General features: G+C 53.6%; 1 protein-coding gene across 2 annotated transcripts; it reads right to left on the reverse strand.

Annotated features, from left to right (window-relative positions):
* Window positions 1–7,651: 7,651 nt before the first annotated feature.
* Window positions 7,652–12,474, reverse strand: KAZALD1 (Kazal type serine peptidase inhibitor domain 1). 2 transcript variants are annotated; one of them, XM_006731099.3, is made up of 6 exons: window positions 12,029–12,474; window positions 11,091–11,216; window positions 10,159–10,715; window positions 8,909–9,069; window positions 8,682–8,829; window positions 7,652–8,486 (listed from the first exon to the last, which is right to left on the reverse strand). In XM_006731099.3, the coding sequence occupies exons 3-6, from the start codon at window positions 10,661–10,663 to the stop codon at window positions 8,392–8,394; spliced, it is 909 nt and encodes a 302-aa protein (XP_006731162.1). In that variant the 5' UTR covers window positions 10,664–10,715; window positions 11,091–11,216; window positions 12,029–12,474; the 3' UTR covers window positions 7,652–8,391. The 2 variants fall into 2 exon arrangements, with proteins under 2 accessions (XP_006731162.1, XP_081679747.1); XM_081823621.1 differs by having other exon boundaries at window positions 11,091–12,474.
* Between the last annotated feature and the right edge of the window lie 3,630 nt (window positions 12,475–16,104).

The following is a 16,104-nucleotide window of genomic DNA, read 5'->3' on the forward strand; positions in this document are numbered from 1 at the left end:
GACGGGGAGCGGTGAGTCGGTGAGCACACTAGGCTCTCTCCCATTCTTCTAATGGTCTCTCCCAAATGCCCACTATTCCCCGGGAAGAGAAAGTGGAAAGAAGGGTGTGGAAAAGAGGTTGGCAGGGCAATAAAAATGTCAGGGCCTTTCCTCTCAGCTCTCTTCCCTCTCAATCCTCTCCCGCTTTCTCCCTTCGCCCCTCTCCATCTCCTCCCTTCCCTCCCTCTTTCCCTCCCGCAGACCCCACTGCAGCCACGGCCAAGAAGGAGGCATTTGGGGTATGAGGCGGGAGAGGTTAATTATTGCTCCCCCGTCCCCATGCCCCCCCGCCCCAAGATGTATCTGACTGTCAGAAGGGGTGACAGATGAAGACAAAGTACAGGTAGGCTCTGCAAAGCCGGCCCTCCATGTACCAGCCGGGGGTGGGAGTGGAGGGGGGGCGCGCTACCGAAGTTTTAACCCCTCCGACGCCGATCCACACAGCCAGGCAGGGCGGGGCGAGTTGGGGAAGCCAGGGTTAGAACCTGGGTCCCAGCCCGTTCGCCGCGCCCCCCGGAGACCTGTTGGCCTTCTCTGGCCCTGCAAGGGCCATCTGAGGGGGAAGGGGAAGCGGAAGGGAGGCAGGGAGTAGCTCTCTCTGTCCCAGAGGCTGCAGAATCAAGGCCACAAGCAGTCATCCCAAGATCACTACAGGTGCAGAGAAAGGGACTTGTAGGGTGGCCTGGGGGATGGGTAGATTTGGGGGCCCAGGAACCCCAATGAGAGAGAGACTTCCAGGACTCCTCCACCTTCTCCATGACAATGTCCGCCCTTCACCCAAGTCTGTTCCCAGCGTCCTGGTCAGGGTGTGCTTGGTGTTTGAGAATGAGAGTTGTGTGTTTGAACTTGTGTGTACTTGCGATGATGTAACTCCATAGGCTCGGAAGGACCTGAATATGGGGTGTGTGTGTGTGTGTGTGTGTGTGTGTGTGTATGCACACACAAAACCACAATGCTTGGGGCGCCTGGGTGGCTCAGTTGGTTAAGCAACTGCCTTCAGCTCAGGTCATGATCCTGGAGTCCCGGGATCGAGTCCCGCATCAGGCTCCCTGCTCGGCGGGGAGTCTGCTTCTCCCTCTGACCCTCCTCCCTCTCATGCTCTCTGTCTCTCATTCTCTCTGTCTCAAATAAATAAATAAAATCTTTAAAAAAAAAAAAAACCACAATGCTTAAGGGGCGTCTGCAGGTATCTGCAAGGGTGCTTGTACTGTGAGCACAATGTGTCGTGAATGTTTGTGCCTGGATGGAGAGCTTTGGCCTGCAGGCATGGCTGTGGGGAAGGAGGTCTTCAGGACAGTGTGATGTGTGCTTGCAAGTGCTGAGGTGTCTATGTCCAGGAGGGTGTGGACAAGGCTTGTCTTTCCCTGGGTACACAATGTGTGCCTGTGTGAGGGGATGTGTGTAGACATTGCTGTTGGTGCGAACGTGAGCACGATTGCGTCTGTGTGCACACGTGCGCATGCGTGCTGGCCCGAAGCTGCCCGTCTCTTCCCTCGCTGGCATCCTTCCCTTTCCTGACTCTCTTCTCTCCATAAGCAAACGAGGTAAAATAATTACTTTTCCACTTAAATGCGCCATGTTCAAGCCAGAATGAAAACAAAGTGATTTAATAAAATTGTCTTTAAAAGGGGAAAGAGGAAAATAAACGTCTGCTCTGCTCCTCTCCCTGGTGTTCAGGGAGGCCCCAAGCCCTTCAAAGTTAATTAAAACAGGAACTAAAACCACAGAATAGTCTACCAACCCTTTTCCCATCTCCACTTTAAAGGTAAGGCAGCCCCCAGAAGCCCTGCCTTTGGCCAGGAACTTGAGGCTCCCCTGTTCTCAGGCTCAGGTTCACCCTGAGACCAACCCTCATCCCTGGCAGGCACCCGGGCCTTCCTGCAGCCATGCCTAGGGGAGGAAGCTCTGTTCCTTTCCTCCTCCCAAAGAGTCATGAAAGGCCTTGTCTGGACATTTGAATTCCTTGATGGACACTGGTCCCCATCAGAAGCTTCCGGCCCTTGCTTCCTCCCAGGACATAGCCTGCCCCTCCCCACAGGTCCCCTGAGTCCCCAGCTGCTCTGAGCTTTATCTGTCTTCACTGACCCCCTGGCCTGGTCCTCAGCTCCAGCTCAGCACAGTTCCGGCTGCTTCCGCCTGGTCTGTATCTGTTCCCCATCAGAGGCCCCATTGGAGCTCCAGCCCTTCAGCAGCCCAGATAAAAGAGATGGATGGAGGTGAGTTTGGGGGATGCCCCTCCCTGCAAGCACGGAGCTAGAGCCCTGGGCTGTGACAGGGCTCCCTGAGGAGGGCTGAGGGTGAGGGTGAAGACTGCCAAGTTCTCTGGAAGCCCAGTTCCTACCCATCCCCACCCTGCCTTAGCCTTTTCCCTCCTCCAAAGGCCCAATTCCTAAGGCCTCCTCCAGGCAGGCACCAAGACTGCGATCACCCCATCCTCCAACACACACTTCAGCAGAATGCTCAGTACTAGGTACCCCACCCCCATCTCCATGCAGCTTACCTGCCCAGAAACAATAGTAGAAAAATGACCATTTATTGAACACCTTTTGTGTTCCAGATACATTGCTTATAAGATCTCTACTGTCATCACAACCCCTACAGAGGAAGTTTTATATTATTTTTCAGAGGAGGACACAGAAGGGAAGCCAAGAAAATCACCCAGGGTATGCACTTAGAAAGCCGTAGAACTGACATTCAGTACAGGTTTGAATGTCAGTGATGTGCCCTGGCCAGGCTGTCCTTGACCTCCGAACCCTAGTTCTGCCCCCAAAGACCTATCATTGGCCTTCAGAGACCACTGCCCCTGAGACCCCCCCACCAGTACCCCCAGAACTTAAACCCTTCTGACACCAGTTCACACTGTGGGGGAGGGGCAGGGGGAATGGGGGAGCCAGACTTAGAACCTGGGTCCCTGCAGGGCCAGCTGAGTCCAGGAGGCCTGTGGGGCTTTCTTCAGCCCTGCTTCAGTGATCTGGGATGGGAGTGGGGGTGGGAGGTAGGAAATATTTGTCCCTAGGTCCTCAACTCTCATCCTGGGAGACCCCGTCACTTCTCACAAAGACTCTGTCTCTTCTCCCAGAGACCTCCAGACCCCACTTCAGCACCCTCAAGCCCGTGCTGCCTCCCAAGGCGCTACCCACCAAGGGACAGGTGAGATTTGATTGTGGAGTAGCATTTGTCACCCAAACTGGCTTTCCTAACTGTTCGCCCTGTTTGGAGAGCCTTCAGTCACTCACATGGCAGAGAAGATGTCAAAAAACAAAACAAACAAACAAAAAATCCAGGCCAAGAGCCAACCCATGTCTTCAGCCCCTCCTCCACTCCTCTGACCAGTGGGGACACAGCCTAGGGATCTAAGCCTTCAGCCCTGGGAAGAAAAGAGAGACTGCAAGAAGGGAAGAGAGGCAATGAAGGGACAGAAACCCTGGTTTTAGGGTGAACTAGTCAGGAATGAGGTGTGGCCACAGACCAAGGCTGAGGATGGTACCTGAAGACTTCTGGTCTTGACTGCATCTGGAAAACATCTAGCAAAGGAGGGAAGGAAGGAAGAAATCATTCAGAAGCACCTTTCCTAATTCAGTCCCAGGAATGTGTGGGTGTATGTGGGGAGGGGGAGTCTGTGACCTTTTCCAGGTCCAGGCCTCACCCTTATTTGAACCCCCTGCGCTGAGCCCAAACTGAAAGCTGGTAATGGCAAGGGGGCGGGCAGTGGCCCAGGTGGCTGGGATGAGGCTTCATGGTACAGTGGTGTTGGGAGCCGGGCCTCACCTCGCCTACCAGTGAGTCACCTGAGCCAGGCCAAGCCCTGGAGCCTACACTGTTCTCCTCTGCCACCAGCACATCTGGGACCCAGCCTGAGCAGAGAGAAGATGAAAGAACACAGGGGCCCCAGCATGGAGAAGGGAGGTTGGAGAGAAAGGCAGGGATGACTCCATCTGAGCTGGCCTCCAGGTTCTATCCCGAGACTGCCACCAAAGCCTCTATCTCTGTACCATCCCTGATGCTGACCTCATTCCTCCCCCTGGGCCCCCTCTCTCTCTATCTACCAGCCGATCCCTCCCGGAGTCCTCAAACCACCCTCCATTATCCACAACTGACTCCCAGAGCTCCTACCACTACCTTCCAGACCAGATCCCTCCTAGTCTCTACATGCCCCCACCACTGCCCTCAGAGAACTCATTCCTACCCCCAGCTTCCCAGACCCCATTCCCACTCATCCCAACCATCATCCTTGCCTCCCAAGATGCTTTGCATTGAGATGTGAGAGTAACATCATTAACATCTCATTACCCTGTGGATTTCCATAGATGTTCACCCGTTTAGAAAGAATCTAGTCATTCAGAGGGCTGAAGAAGTGACCCATATACATCCCAGAAGGTAATCAGCCTATGTCTCCAGCCTCTTTCTCTCTGCCTTAAGATGTCTGCACACTTAGAATAGAGTCCTAAGTGATGGGACCTGAACTTTTGAGCAAAAAAGAGCTCAAGGAATCTCCAAGTCCACCAGAGGAGGGTTTAAGCCTGTCTGCCCCTCACATGTGTAGAAAGAGTTACACATACATGTGCACATAATCCTGTACACACACACATATATAATTATTCTAAGTATATGTACATTCACATGCACACGTTACAACAGAATGTAAGCTCTGTAAGGTCAGGGACAATGTGTTTTTCTGTGATGTATCTCCAGTTCCTACAACAATGTTGGCACATGACAAATATTTGTTGAAAGAAGGGCACATAATGGAACACATACTTGCAAGTAAATGTATACATACATCTATATACACGTATAACTATACGTCATCTCTACAATGCTTATGCACATATATGTATCTACGTGGTTATCCACACACACATATGCTTTTAGATAATCCACATGTATAACGTATGTTGTTATGTATGTACATACATGTACACATACCTCGTATACAACGCATGTAAGCACATGCACAGAACTACTATGAACGTATTGATATTACACATGTCACACACAGATATCACATATATGCTACACATAAATGTGCACATTCACGTACATACATGAATATAAACGGAAGCATCTTTTTACTCAAAATTTTCCAATTTAACTGTCTTAAGGCCCCCTGGCCCAGGCCTGGCTGCCACAACTAGAAATATCCACCAGATGGCACTCTTTTGCCACCTCCCGTACTCCCAAGCTTTGCCAGGGGTGACGCCAGAGCTGTCGCCCCTTTCCGCCGAGGCACAAAACTTGCGGAGCCGGTGTACCCCAGGAGCTTCCCTCTCATTCCCCTACCCAGCAGGGCGGTGGGCGTGTCCTTGGTTCCCAAAATCTGCAATCTCGGCCCCCTCCCAAATCGGGCTCATCCTCTCGGGCCTCCAGGCTTCTGTTGGAGGGGCGGACTCCCCCTCGGGGCCCCAGTTCTGCTCAGCCCTCAAATCCACCCGTGTTTATCAGTGAGCCAAGAGCTGGGCTTCACCCAGACTCTCTCGATTCAGAACAGTGCGGCTCAAGGACCTTTACTAGGAGCCTTCCTAGTAATAAGCACTCCGATTCCCCACGAAGGCGGAGGAGGGAGTCAGGGTCATTCGTACACACCTGGACACACAGCCCCCCAACCCCGGCGTACTCCCGACATCCTGCCCTGGACCGCGAGCTGGGGTCAGCCAAAAGCGGAGGGAATGGCCGGACCCTGGGACCTAGTACCCTCGGCTAGGGAGGGGCTGGTCCCTGTTAACCCCTCCTGCACCAGTACAGTGTAGACTCCCGATCTCTGGTTCGGAGTCGAAAGGAAGGGCATTTGCTCATCTTAAGCAAACCACTTAAAACCCCGGAGCTGGGGGAAGGGGGATGGGACAGAGGTCCTCCCGCCTCCCTGCCTAGGCCACTCCGAGTCAGCTCTCCTGAAACCTCACATTTCGGGTGTGAGCAGCCTCGAACGAAAGACGCAGGGAAAGCTTGAAAACCCGTGGGGAGGCGAGGCCGGGAGTTCTGGTAGCGGCTCAGCTTCCCCTCCCCTTCCCCTCTCTTCCCCCGGGAGCAGCGGGAAATTATTTATTAAAACGCCGCCCGCGCTCTCATTTATTTGCGGTGAATAATCCTCGGCTTCGCAGCGCGTTTATTAAACCTTTCCCGTCCCCGCATTACTTTAATAATAAATCGCGTGTCACTTTCCAGCGACGTTATTAAAGCCCGTCTGCCGGGCAGAGGCGGGGAGGGGGCGGGGTGTGAAGCAGCGGGGATTCCTTCTATTCCAGGCTGTGGGGCCGGAACCAGCAGGGCCAGGAGGGGGAAACTGAGGCTGTAAGGAGCCGGCACTCGAATACTCTACAAAGTCTGCAAAAGCGATCAAGGAGTACGGACTCCCGGGGGTGCGTGTGACCCTCCTTGGGTCGGGTGGAGCCTCTACGCTGCAGGTGGGCACGGTAGTATCAATAGACCCGTCAGGGGGCGCCTTCGAGCACAGCTGGGCGGGAGTCCCCGGCGAAGAACTAGCCAGGGTCGAACAACCCATACCACGTTCCCTCTTCCAGTGCGGAGTAGACCGCCTTTTGGTCCGGACGCCAAAAACACGACCGCCCCCCCGCCCCAAATCCCTGGCACACCGCTCACATCCCTACTCCGCTTCCGCGGTCGTCTTGGAATTCACCCCAAGTATCGAACCCGCTCCAGCTGCCGAGCGCAGGTCTTGGGGCCGCCGGGCTCTAGACAGGACTAGTCAACCAGAGCTGTCCTCTGGCTTAGCCTCTGGAGGAGCCCTACGGTCCGGCGGGAGAGGCGGCCAAGCCCTCGGGTGGGGATTCCGGACCACTCCCCTCCCAAGAGCCGGGGCTCCCTGCCTTGGGCCCCAGAGGACAAGCTCAGACAACTGAGCCAACTGCAATCTCTCCTGCGGTGGGCGCCAGACTCTGGGCGGGGCGGGCGCGTAGGAGACTGTCGCCATCCACACACAAGATCTTGGCCTCCCGAACTTTTCATTTTCTGCTTCATTCAGTCAATAAACACTGGGCTTCACCCAGTAGGCTAGGTACAGCGAGCGTGGAGAGAGGTGTGGGGAGCCAGGAACTGCAGCTCCGGCAGTGACCCCCAGCCAGAGAGGACAACTCACAGTTGGCAGATAAGGAAACAGGCTTACCTGACTTTGGGTTCAGCAAGAAAATGGGTGGATTCCTAAGGGAATCCTAGGGTGCAGCCCATACTCGTGGCCAAGCTTCTCCCCTCCTTCATCCAGTTTGTGCTTTTACCCTGGGACCCTACCCACACCGACCTGGTTCCCCACCTGCAGGGGCAGGCAATCTAACTCTAGTCCAGCCCAAATGGAGTGCAGACCGGGAGAATACCCTCCCTCCAAACAGATGGCTTCAGACTTCCTCCCTAGAGGGCAGGGTAGGCCCCAGCTCAAACTTCCTCTCCGTACATCTGGCAGGCATGTGCTTAGGGAGCAGTTCGGGAGGCCAAGATCTTGTGTGTGGATGGCGACAGTCTCCTACGCGCCCGCCCCGCCCAGAGTCTGGCGCCACCGCAGGAGAGATTGCTTCTGGAAACCGATGCCCTTCTACCATGGAAAGCCTCCCAGGGAAATGTGGTCTTCATGTGCACACCTGCATGAACCACCTGTGCATCTGTGTCTGTTTGTTCAGAAATCTTTATTGCGTACCAACTGTGCCTAGTCCTGTTCTAGGAACTGTCCAATATAAAAAACAGTCCTGGCCTCAAATTTTTCAGAAGGACAGAAGTTAGACATGACCAAATGCCCCTCTTACTGCACTGACCTAAACCATGCTCCATTATGTTTTTCCAGACAACAAATGGCCAACAGCAAAGAGGACTGCAGTTAGTAAGTACAACTGGAACTTAGGTGAGGGGAGGAATTTCTAGAAGGTGAGCTTCGAGGAGGGTAAACTGAGGCTAGGCAAAGGTGAGGGACTAGAAAAATCACAGCAGGAGTTGTGGCAAAGGGTAGATCGGAAGACTGGCTGAGCAGGGCTGGAGGGAAGACTGGCAGGAAAGTGGAGGATCCCGGCCGCCTCTTTGTGTCTGCTCTGCACTGCCCCCCCCCCCCCGCCCCGCATACTCCCACCCAGCCTAGGGTCCAGCAGGCAGCTGCTGTCTTCTGCCTGGTTGCTCCACGTTGGAGACTGTCCCAGCCAGGGCATCTCCTCCATGGGCCCCTTTGCTTCCCACTTCCCCTAGCCTCTGCCTCTCTCCTTACCCTCTACCAACTTTTGTCTCCCTACTTACCACCACGTCTCTCCTATTAAGGGCATTAAAGCAATGAAAGGGCCCTGCTCCCCCTTTTAGGTCTTTTCAAGAGCAGGGATGACTACTATCCCCACTCACCCACCCCCATAGGCCAGGGCTGCAGACCTAGTAGTAATCCTCGCCCTCTTCACTCTCAGCCTCCTCCTCAGGAACCAGATGCAGGGATGGCAGCTGGGGGATGCCTGTGGAGTTCAGCTGGTCTGCAAACACATGTGGGTAAAGGAGAGAGAAAAGGAAAGAGGGGCTGTCAGTCCCCCTAGGCTGGGAGAAAGCCATACTTGCCTGTGCACCCACATGCACATACGCACATGGACACACATTCAAGGGCCTCACTCCACCACCAGTCCCCCCCCACACACACACACAGGTCCCCAGAGTCCAGGGTTCACCCTTACCTGGTGTGAGCACTGTCAGGCTAGCTGGGGCCTCGACCTGGCCCAGAGCATTGCGGGCCAGGCAGCGGTAGATACCTTCATCACTGGGACGCACAGCCTGGATCTGCAGCCAGCCTGTCACCTCAAACCTCTGGGGTCCACCCCTGAACTAGAGCCAGAGGAGGGGTCAGCAGGGTCCTTCTAGGGGGACCCTGGGCTGCCCAAAGGAGGCCTCTCCTCTCTCCTACCTGCACTGAGATGTGGGGATCATCCCCTGGTAGCTGAATGTCCAAGCCGTCCTTCCTCCACTCGATGGATGCCATGGGGTAGGCAAACACCTCACAGCCAAAGATCACATCCTGCCCCGTCACGTTCCAAATGTCATAGGGGTGCAACACGATCTGGGGCTCTGGGGACGGAGGTGGGAGGCCTGAGAACAGGGTGGTACATCCGGCCCCACAAGCAGCCCATATATGAACCATCATGGATGTGTTTTGGGGAAAGACAATCAACGCGGAGGTGTATGCACATCCATACACGTGACCTGACAGGTACACACGGGTACATATAAATGTAGGTACAGGTACACACACGGTACAAACTCAGAAGTGGCGAGGTACATGCAGACAGATGCCACAGCTTGGCAGCCACACTCCATCCCTCATAGCTCCCCTGTCCTCATTCCACCCTCTAGGCCCCTATCCTGCTATACTTGTAACCAACACCTCCCCCTACCCTCCCCCCTTCCTAACCAGGTCCAGTTGCCAAGGACCCGAAGAGCAGCCCTCCCCCAGAGAACCTGAAACCAGATCTGGGCAGCGGGCAGAAAGCCGGCAGTTGTGGGGTAGAGTGTTGGGATCCCATCGGTGTTTGTTTTCCTGGCAGCCCCAGCCAGCCCAAATCCCTCAAAGGGGCTCAGGAAGTGAAAGTGACTAATGCTGCCAAAGGAAACCTGAGGCCTGAATGGCCCTCAGACCCCTGGGATGGGAGGGAGGGGCTGGAAGAGCTCCCTCCTTCACAAATCCTGAGGCACGGAAGAAACAGAAGGGAGGTGGGGAGACTGGGCTAACAGCTTGCTCTACGAATCGAATCCCAATCCGCCCAAGAGAAACCCGATTGCATCTCTCTGGAAGCCAAGTCTCATTGCCTGGGCTCCAGCGGTCTGGGCAAAGTACGGGAGTCTCTTCGCTCTCTCAGTTTTGAGACCAATCATTGGCTCTGTGCCTGCTCCCTCAGAGGGTTGGTCCCTGCCAGCCGGGTCTGGAGCTTTCACGCGCCTCGGGGCACACAGCTTGCCGACAGAGCTCGGACCCGCACCTTGCGACGCCGGTCTCTGCGGACCAGCAGCGAGAGCGGGCTCTTATATTGGACTCGAGGACTCCCCGGCCTCATCTTTTTCTCTCCGCCGGCCAGAGACCAATCCAGTCGGAGGTCGGGGAGCAATGCCTCGGGTGCCTCGAGTGCCCCAAGTGCCGGGGGTAGGGCGGGCCGTGCGTACCCGATTCGCAGGGCCCCGGGTGCGCCACCGTGAGGTTGGCGTCGGGCCGAGCGCGGGCCGCCTCCTGGAGGCGGCAGATCTGCGCGTAGGTGCGGCCGTCCGATCCGCAGACCGGGCGCTGCGAGCGGCAGGCACACAGAGGCTCCGGCACCTCTCCGCGGCTCAGGTCGCCGCCCGCGTCCAACCGGCACTCAAGCTGCTCGCCGCAGCGCCCGTAGAAGTGGGCGCTGGGGTCCAGGTCGCAGAGCTGGCCCTCGAGGTTGGCGCACTCCCAACAGCAGCCGCACGCGTCGCGCACCCGGCCGGCCAGGCAGCCCCACGGCTCGGCGCACTCTTCTGGCCGGCAGGGAGCGCAGCCCTCGCCCTCCGCCAGCAGCCGCAGCCAGCCGCGCCGCAGGTAATCGGGGCCTGGGGACCGCGGCGCGCCTGTCGGGGGCGGCGTCCGCACCAGCAGCAGCAGCAGTAGCGAGGGCAGCGCCAGGGCAGCGGCGGGCGGCTGTGGCATGGTTAGCTGGAAGCCCTGCGAGCACTCCGGGCATCAGCGCGATCGTGGCACCCTGCCGGGGAGCGAAGCCAGGGCGGGAGGTCAGAAGCAACCTCATTGCTCCTCCTACCAAAGTCTGACCCGAGCACTGCCCCCTCCCCTGCCGCCTTGGAGTCAAGGAGACCCTCAACACAGAGGCATGGTGACTCTCTAGGAGTCATCCAGTTATTGATTGGACTGTGTTTCTGGGGTGGGGGAGAGATGAGAAGGGTAATAAAGCTCAAGGCCAACACACACACACACACAACCAGCCGCAGCACCACATACCATCCCACTCTGAAGCTTCCTTCCCTAGAGGTGGATGAGAATTGATGGCCCCAGAACTAAGGAGTTGTTAACAAGGGTGGGAATGGGGAAGAAGTAATGCCCTGGGGCCCAGAGTGCTCACCTAGTGTCAGGACTAAGCCCTTCAGAGCAGCTATGTCTCCGGTCGGAAGAAGCAGGCGGTGGAAAGAAAACAGAGGCCAACAATCGGCTGGGCCTGCCAGCCACCTCTGCTCCGGCTTGAGGATCTCTGAGAGAGCCCACGGACTTGGACTCAGAGAGCAACTCCTCCGCCCCTCTCCCCGCCTCTCAACGTCGCACACAACCCCCTCCCTCCAGTTCTGAAGCTGCCAATTTTATGCAGCCGCACGGGACCCTCCTGAGCCACTTCCCCTGGCTGGGCCAAAGTCACAGTGAGAAGTGAGAAGTGAGACGCCGTAACCGGGCACCGAGGCTGGGAGAAGACAAGGGACAGGGTGGGATGGGGGTTGGGAGTAGGGGATATGAGGGTGGCTGGGAAGCTGGAAGAGTTGAGTGAAGGTCGAGGTCTTGTTCCATCGGACTTTACAGTCCCTGGGCTATGCCAGAGCAGCTGCATAATGGGGAGGCGGTAAGAGCTCTGGTGCCAAGCCGGGTGCTCCTGGAGGGCAGGGCCAACCAACGTAGTCTCCCCGCAGCCCAGGGCCGGCTTCCCCGGGGCTACTGCAGACTTGTCCAACCAGCTTCCCTACCAAGACGCTGACCAGAGACTTGGCGCTTACATCTGCCACCCCACAACTGGCCTCCTCCTCCCTCCCCACATCCGGCAGGTGCTTCAGCCCGCGGGTGAGCGGGTGAGCCGAGTGATTATAGAGGTCCCAGCTGACCAGCAGCCGCAGGGAGTGGTGGGCGGGACGCCTCCCCCGCCGACCTCGCTCCGGGTTGGGATTACGGGTTACATTTGCAAGGCCGGCAGGGCCGGAGGCATTGGGTCTCGCGGCCGCCACCAGCGCCACCGTGGCACTTGGGTTTGGGGGCGGGGAGGAGAGCATTCCCGGAGGCCCGCCCGCCCGCCCGCCTTACCGGGGGTCTGCCAGGCCCCGCCCTAGCCTGCCCCAAGCGGCTTACAGAAGCCGCGTTGCAGTCCAGTTTGCAGGGGGCGGAAACTGAGCTTTGCAGCCGGGGAGGTGACGGTATTTAGTCAGTTTCGTCCTAGAAGGACCTGGCCCCCGGCCTAGCGGCCTGGACCTGGGCCTCCTGACCAGTCGCGAAGTTGAGGGCGGGCGACGGCCTCCAGACCGCCCAGGGGGATCGGCTCCGCATGCGTATTGGAGGGCTGGAGAGTCACAACTCCCGGATGCGGTCCAGGACTCTCCCTCCGGACCTGAACTCAGCCAAGCCCTTTCACTTAGGGGTCCCCTGGCCGCGTGCACGTCACTCCTGGCCGGGGGAACTCTGACGAGGTGGGCGAAAGCAGATACACACAGTCCCCCTGGTCGCCAAGACTCAAGGACGGGGAGCGAACTTCACGCGAGATCTCGCAACTGTCGCGAGAATCAGAACAGGAAGTCTAGGAATTCAAAGCAGGAAAGGCCCGCGGGTTTCAAACAGGAAAAAGAGTGGGCGGAGCCAGCGATTGCTGATAGTTGTGGGTAATCCCTTGTCCTTGGCCTTGGGGTCAACTGAAGCGTTGACCTAGAGCAGAAGTGAACTGTAAGAGAACTGCAGGAAGCCCTGAACAAAACGGGGGAGCGGGGTAGGAAGGAACATGAAATTGCGGAGCTGACCAATGGAGTCACCTAAGGATGTTTCTGGCTCTGAATTACAAAATGCCTTGAGGGTGGAGATCACTTCCAGTATACCAGGCGGAAGCCGTCGGGCATCTCATAATGAATTGTTACCGGCTTCTAAGACTTGGAGCCAGTATTTAAAACAACAAACTCCCCAGACCTAGAAACTCTTCACTTACCCCACTTTATTGTACCGTCTGTTTACTTTCAGTCTTTGCTATGCTCTAAGCGTTTGGTATTAGGAATCGTGCCTAACTCTTAACTGTATCTTGTGCACCTGGCCCTGCGCCTGGCAGCACAATAAAATCTCGGTAAATATTTGTGGATTAAATATAAAAGACTTCCTGTGTGTGAAAGTCAAGTTTAATTTGGGTTTTCTGAGTCGCTGATTGAAGGCTGGATAGACGGGGAACGAGCGCCCTCTGGTGGGCTTGCGGTTGGTGACAATAACATGACCGTGCATACAGTAGGCACCGAAGATGTTGACTATACAGATCTTTTAAGTAAAAATTTGTTCCACATATTATAAAAATATTTTTAAAATATGTAAAAAACACCACATATTTTTAAAATATTTTTATAAGGGAATTTTTTGCAGAAGACAATTTGAAAGTCTAGATATGTTCCCAAATCCCCATCATCTGACACTATCCATTCAGACTGCAAAACACATTCAGTAACATCTATTCCCATACAATTTTTGCATATTCATACTTTGAAAATGTTGGCTCAGTTTGGGTCATGCAAGACTGTTGGGCCACAAGAAAAGGATTCTCTAGTTTAGATAATGTGAGTACTGCAAGGAGAGAAGCCAGGTGGCAGCAATCCTTTGCATCTAGGTGAGGGAGACTAGATTCAGATGAGGAGAGTGAAGTTAAAATTTCTTGAAGAACAGATAGTCCTGCCTCTTTCTCCTCCCCACCCTTGACTGTAGATGCTTGTACTGGAGAGAGAATGAGATATAGAATGTAGTTTGCTTTCCACTGTGGATCATAGGCTGGAATTCACAGGTTATCATATCTTCACCTTCTTTCAGCCGCTGACCCATGAAATAATTGTTAAATATAATGACAGAATGAAATGGGCCTTATACAGATGAACAGCATAAGATGAAAAAAGGTGTAAAGGATCAGTGAGTAACTTGGTAAGAAATTACTTGGGAAGGGGGCGCCTGGGTGGCTCAGGCTCAGGTGGTGATCCTGGGGTTCTGGGATAGAGCCCGGAATTGCAGGTAGCCTCCTTCTCCCTCCCACTCTGCCTGCCGCTCTCCCTGCTTGTGCTCTCTCTCTCTGTGTCAAATAAATAAAAGATTTAAATAAAATAAAATCTTTAAAAAAATTACTTGGGAGGACCACACATTCACTTCATAAACACTGTTTTGACACAGCTGGTGAAAATAGTGGGGTTGCAATTTTGATGAAGAAGCAGAAGTGAAACAAATGGTCCAAATCAACCCATTAGAAATGGACACAGAAGAACTGTGCTTCCTGTGAACATTAGAATCACTTAAGTCAAAAAAAGCTCAACATAGATAATTGAGATGGAATAGTTTGTAGATACCTACTATAGGCGAACTTAGTCAAAGTGAAAAATATGTATAGAAAGGTAAGGTTAAGTAAAAAGGAGAAGTATATGGATACTCTTTATCATACATATCATCAATAAACACCCTAAGACAGAGGTGCCTGGGTGGCTCAGTCGGTTAAGCGTCTGACTTTGGCTCAGGTCATAATCTCAGAACCCTGGGATCTAGCCGGCTTGGCGGGGAGTCTGCTTGTCCCTCTCCCTTTCCCTCTGCCCCTCCCTCCCACCTCTCCCCCAGGCTCATGCTCTCTCTCAAAAAAAATTAAATAAATAAATAAAATCTTAAAAAAAAAACACCCAAAGACAATTTGAAATGAGGCAAATGGTTGTGTATAATGCTCACTATTCCTTTATTTTGTAAAATTATTTTCCATAATAAAAAAGTAGAGGCTATTTTTATAGGTAAATTAGGATGTTGAGATAAATTTAGAAAGATGGGCCAGCCAGGTGGGAAGAGAAACATAATTCAGCTACAAATAATGTTACCAAATGAAAGCTGGAATACCCAGGAGACTAGCTGTCTGGAATATCTGTAGGCATTAAGTCAGATTAAATGAGCTTTAAGGCATGCAGAGAAAAATCAGGTGAAAATTTCTTTACTTTACTTTTCCTATATCCAAAGAGTCAACTCTCCCACCCCACCCTCCAGTGTCCCATCCACCTTTGAGATGGAGAATGTAGCTCCATCTGACCTGATAACTTGGCCGTTTTTTGTATTAATAAACTTAGAAAGGATGTTAATTTTTTTTAAGATTTTATTTATTTATTTGAGAGAAAGAGAGAACAAGCAGGCGGAGGGGGAGAGGAAGAGGGAGAAACAGACTCACTGCTGAGCAGGGAGCCCTATGAGGGGCTCCATCCCAGAACCCTGGGATCATGACCTGAGCCAAAGGCAGACGCTTAACTGACTGAGCCAACTGGGTGCCCCGGAAAGGATGTTTAAATCATTTAGACTCTTTCTACATTTCTTGTTCTCTTTTTGTTTTAACTTTTTTTTCCATTTTGAAGTATAACAGACAAGGAGAAAAGTGCACAAAATAGAGATATAGTTCAATTAATTATTATAAAATGAATACTCATGTGATCATCACCCAGGTCAAGAAATAGAACATTGTTAACTCCCAGAAACCCCCATCATGTCCCATCACAACCATTAATCCCTCCTTTTCCCCCAGATAACCATTTCCAATTCTGTATTTTAATTTTACCTGGTTTTGACCTCTATGTAAATTGCGATACACCTAGGAATGGAATTGCTCCTTCCTGTGATACATGCTCTCAACATTAGTAGTTATTACCAAACCATTTTTCCAAAGTGACTCTATCAATTATAGTCCCCAGCAATTAATGAGAGCTCCCATTGTGCCACATCCTTGTCAACACTTGGTATTGTCAGTCTTTTAAATTTTAGCCATTAAGTAAATATTTTAGAGCCTAAGATTCTTTTTTTTTTTTTAAAGACTTTATTTATTTGACAGAGAGAGACACAGCGAGAGAGGGAACACAAGCAGGGGGAGTGGGAGAGGGAGAAGCAGGCTTCCCACCAAGCAGGGAGGGAGCCCGATGTGGGGCTTGATCCCAGGACTCTGGGATCATGACCTGAGCCGAAGGCAGACGCTTAACAACTGAGCCACCCAGGCGCCCCAGAAGGCTTGTTTTTAAAGAATAAATATGGGGGCACCTGGGTGGCTCAGTTGGTTAAGCGCCCATCTCTTGATCTCAGCTCAGGTCTTGATCTCAGGGCTGTGAGTTTAAGCCCCATGTTGGGTTCACACTGAGTGTGGA

This window comes from Leptonychotes weddellii, chromosome 6 (genome assembly GCF_054177405.1).
Source record: "Leptonychotes weddellii isolate Sample4059 chromosome 6, ASM5417740v2, whole genome shotgun sequence".
Lineage (NCBI taxonomy): Eukaryota > Metazoa > Chordata > Mammalia > Carnivora > Phocidae > Leptonychotes > Leptonychotes weddellii.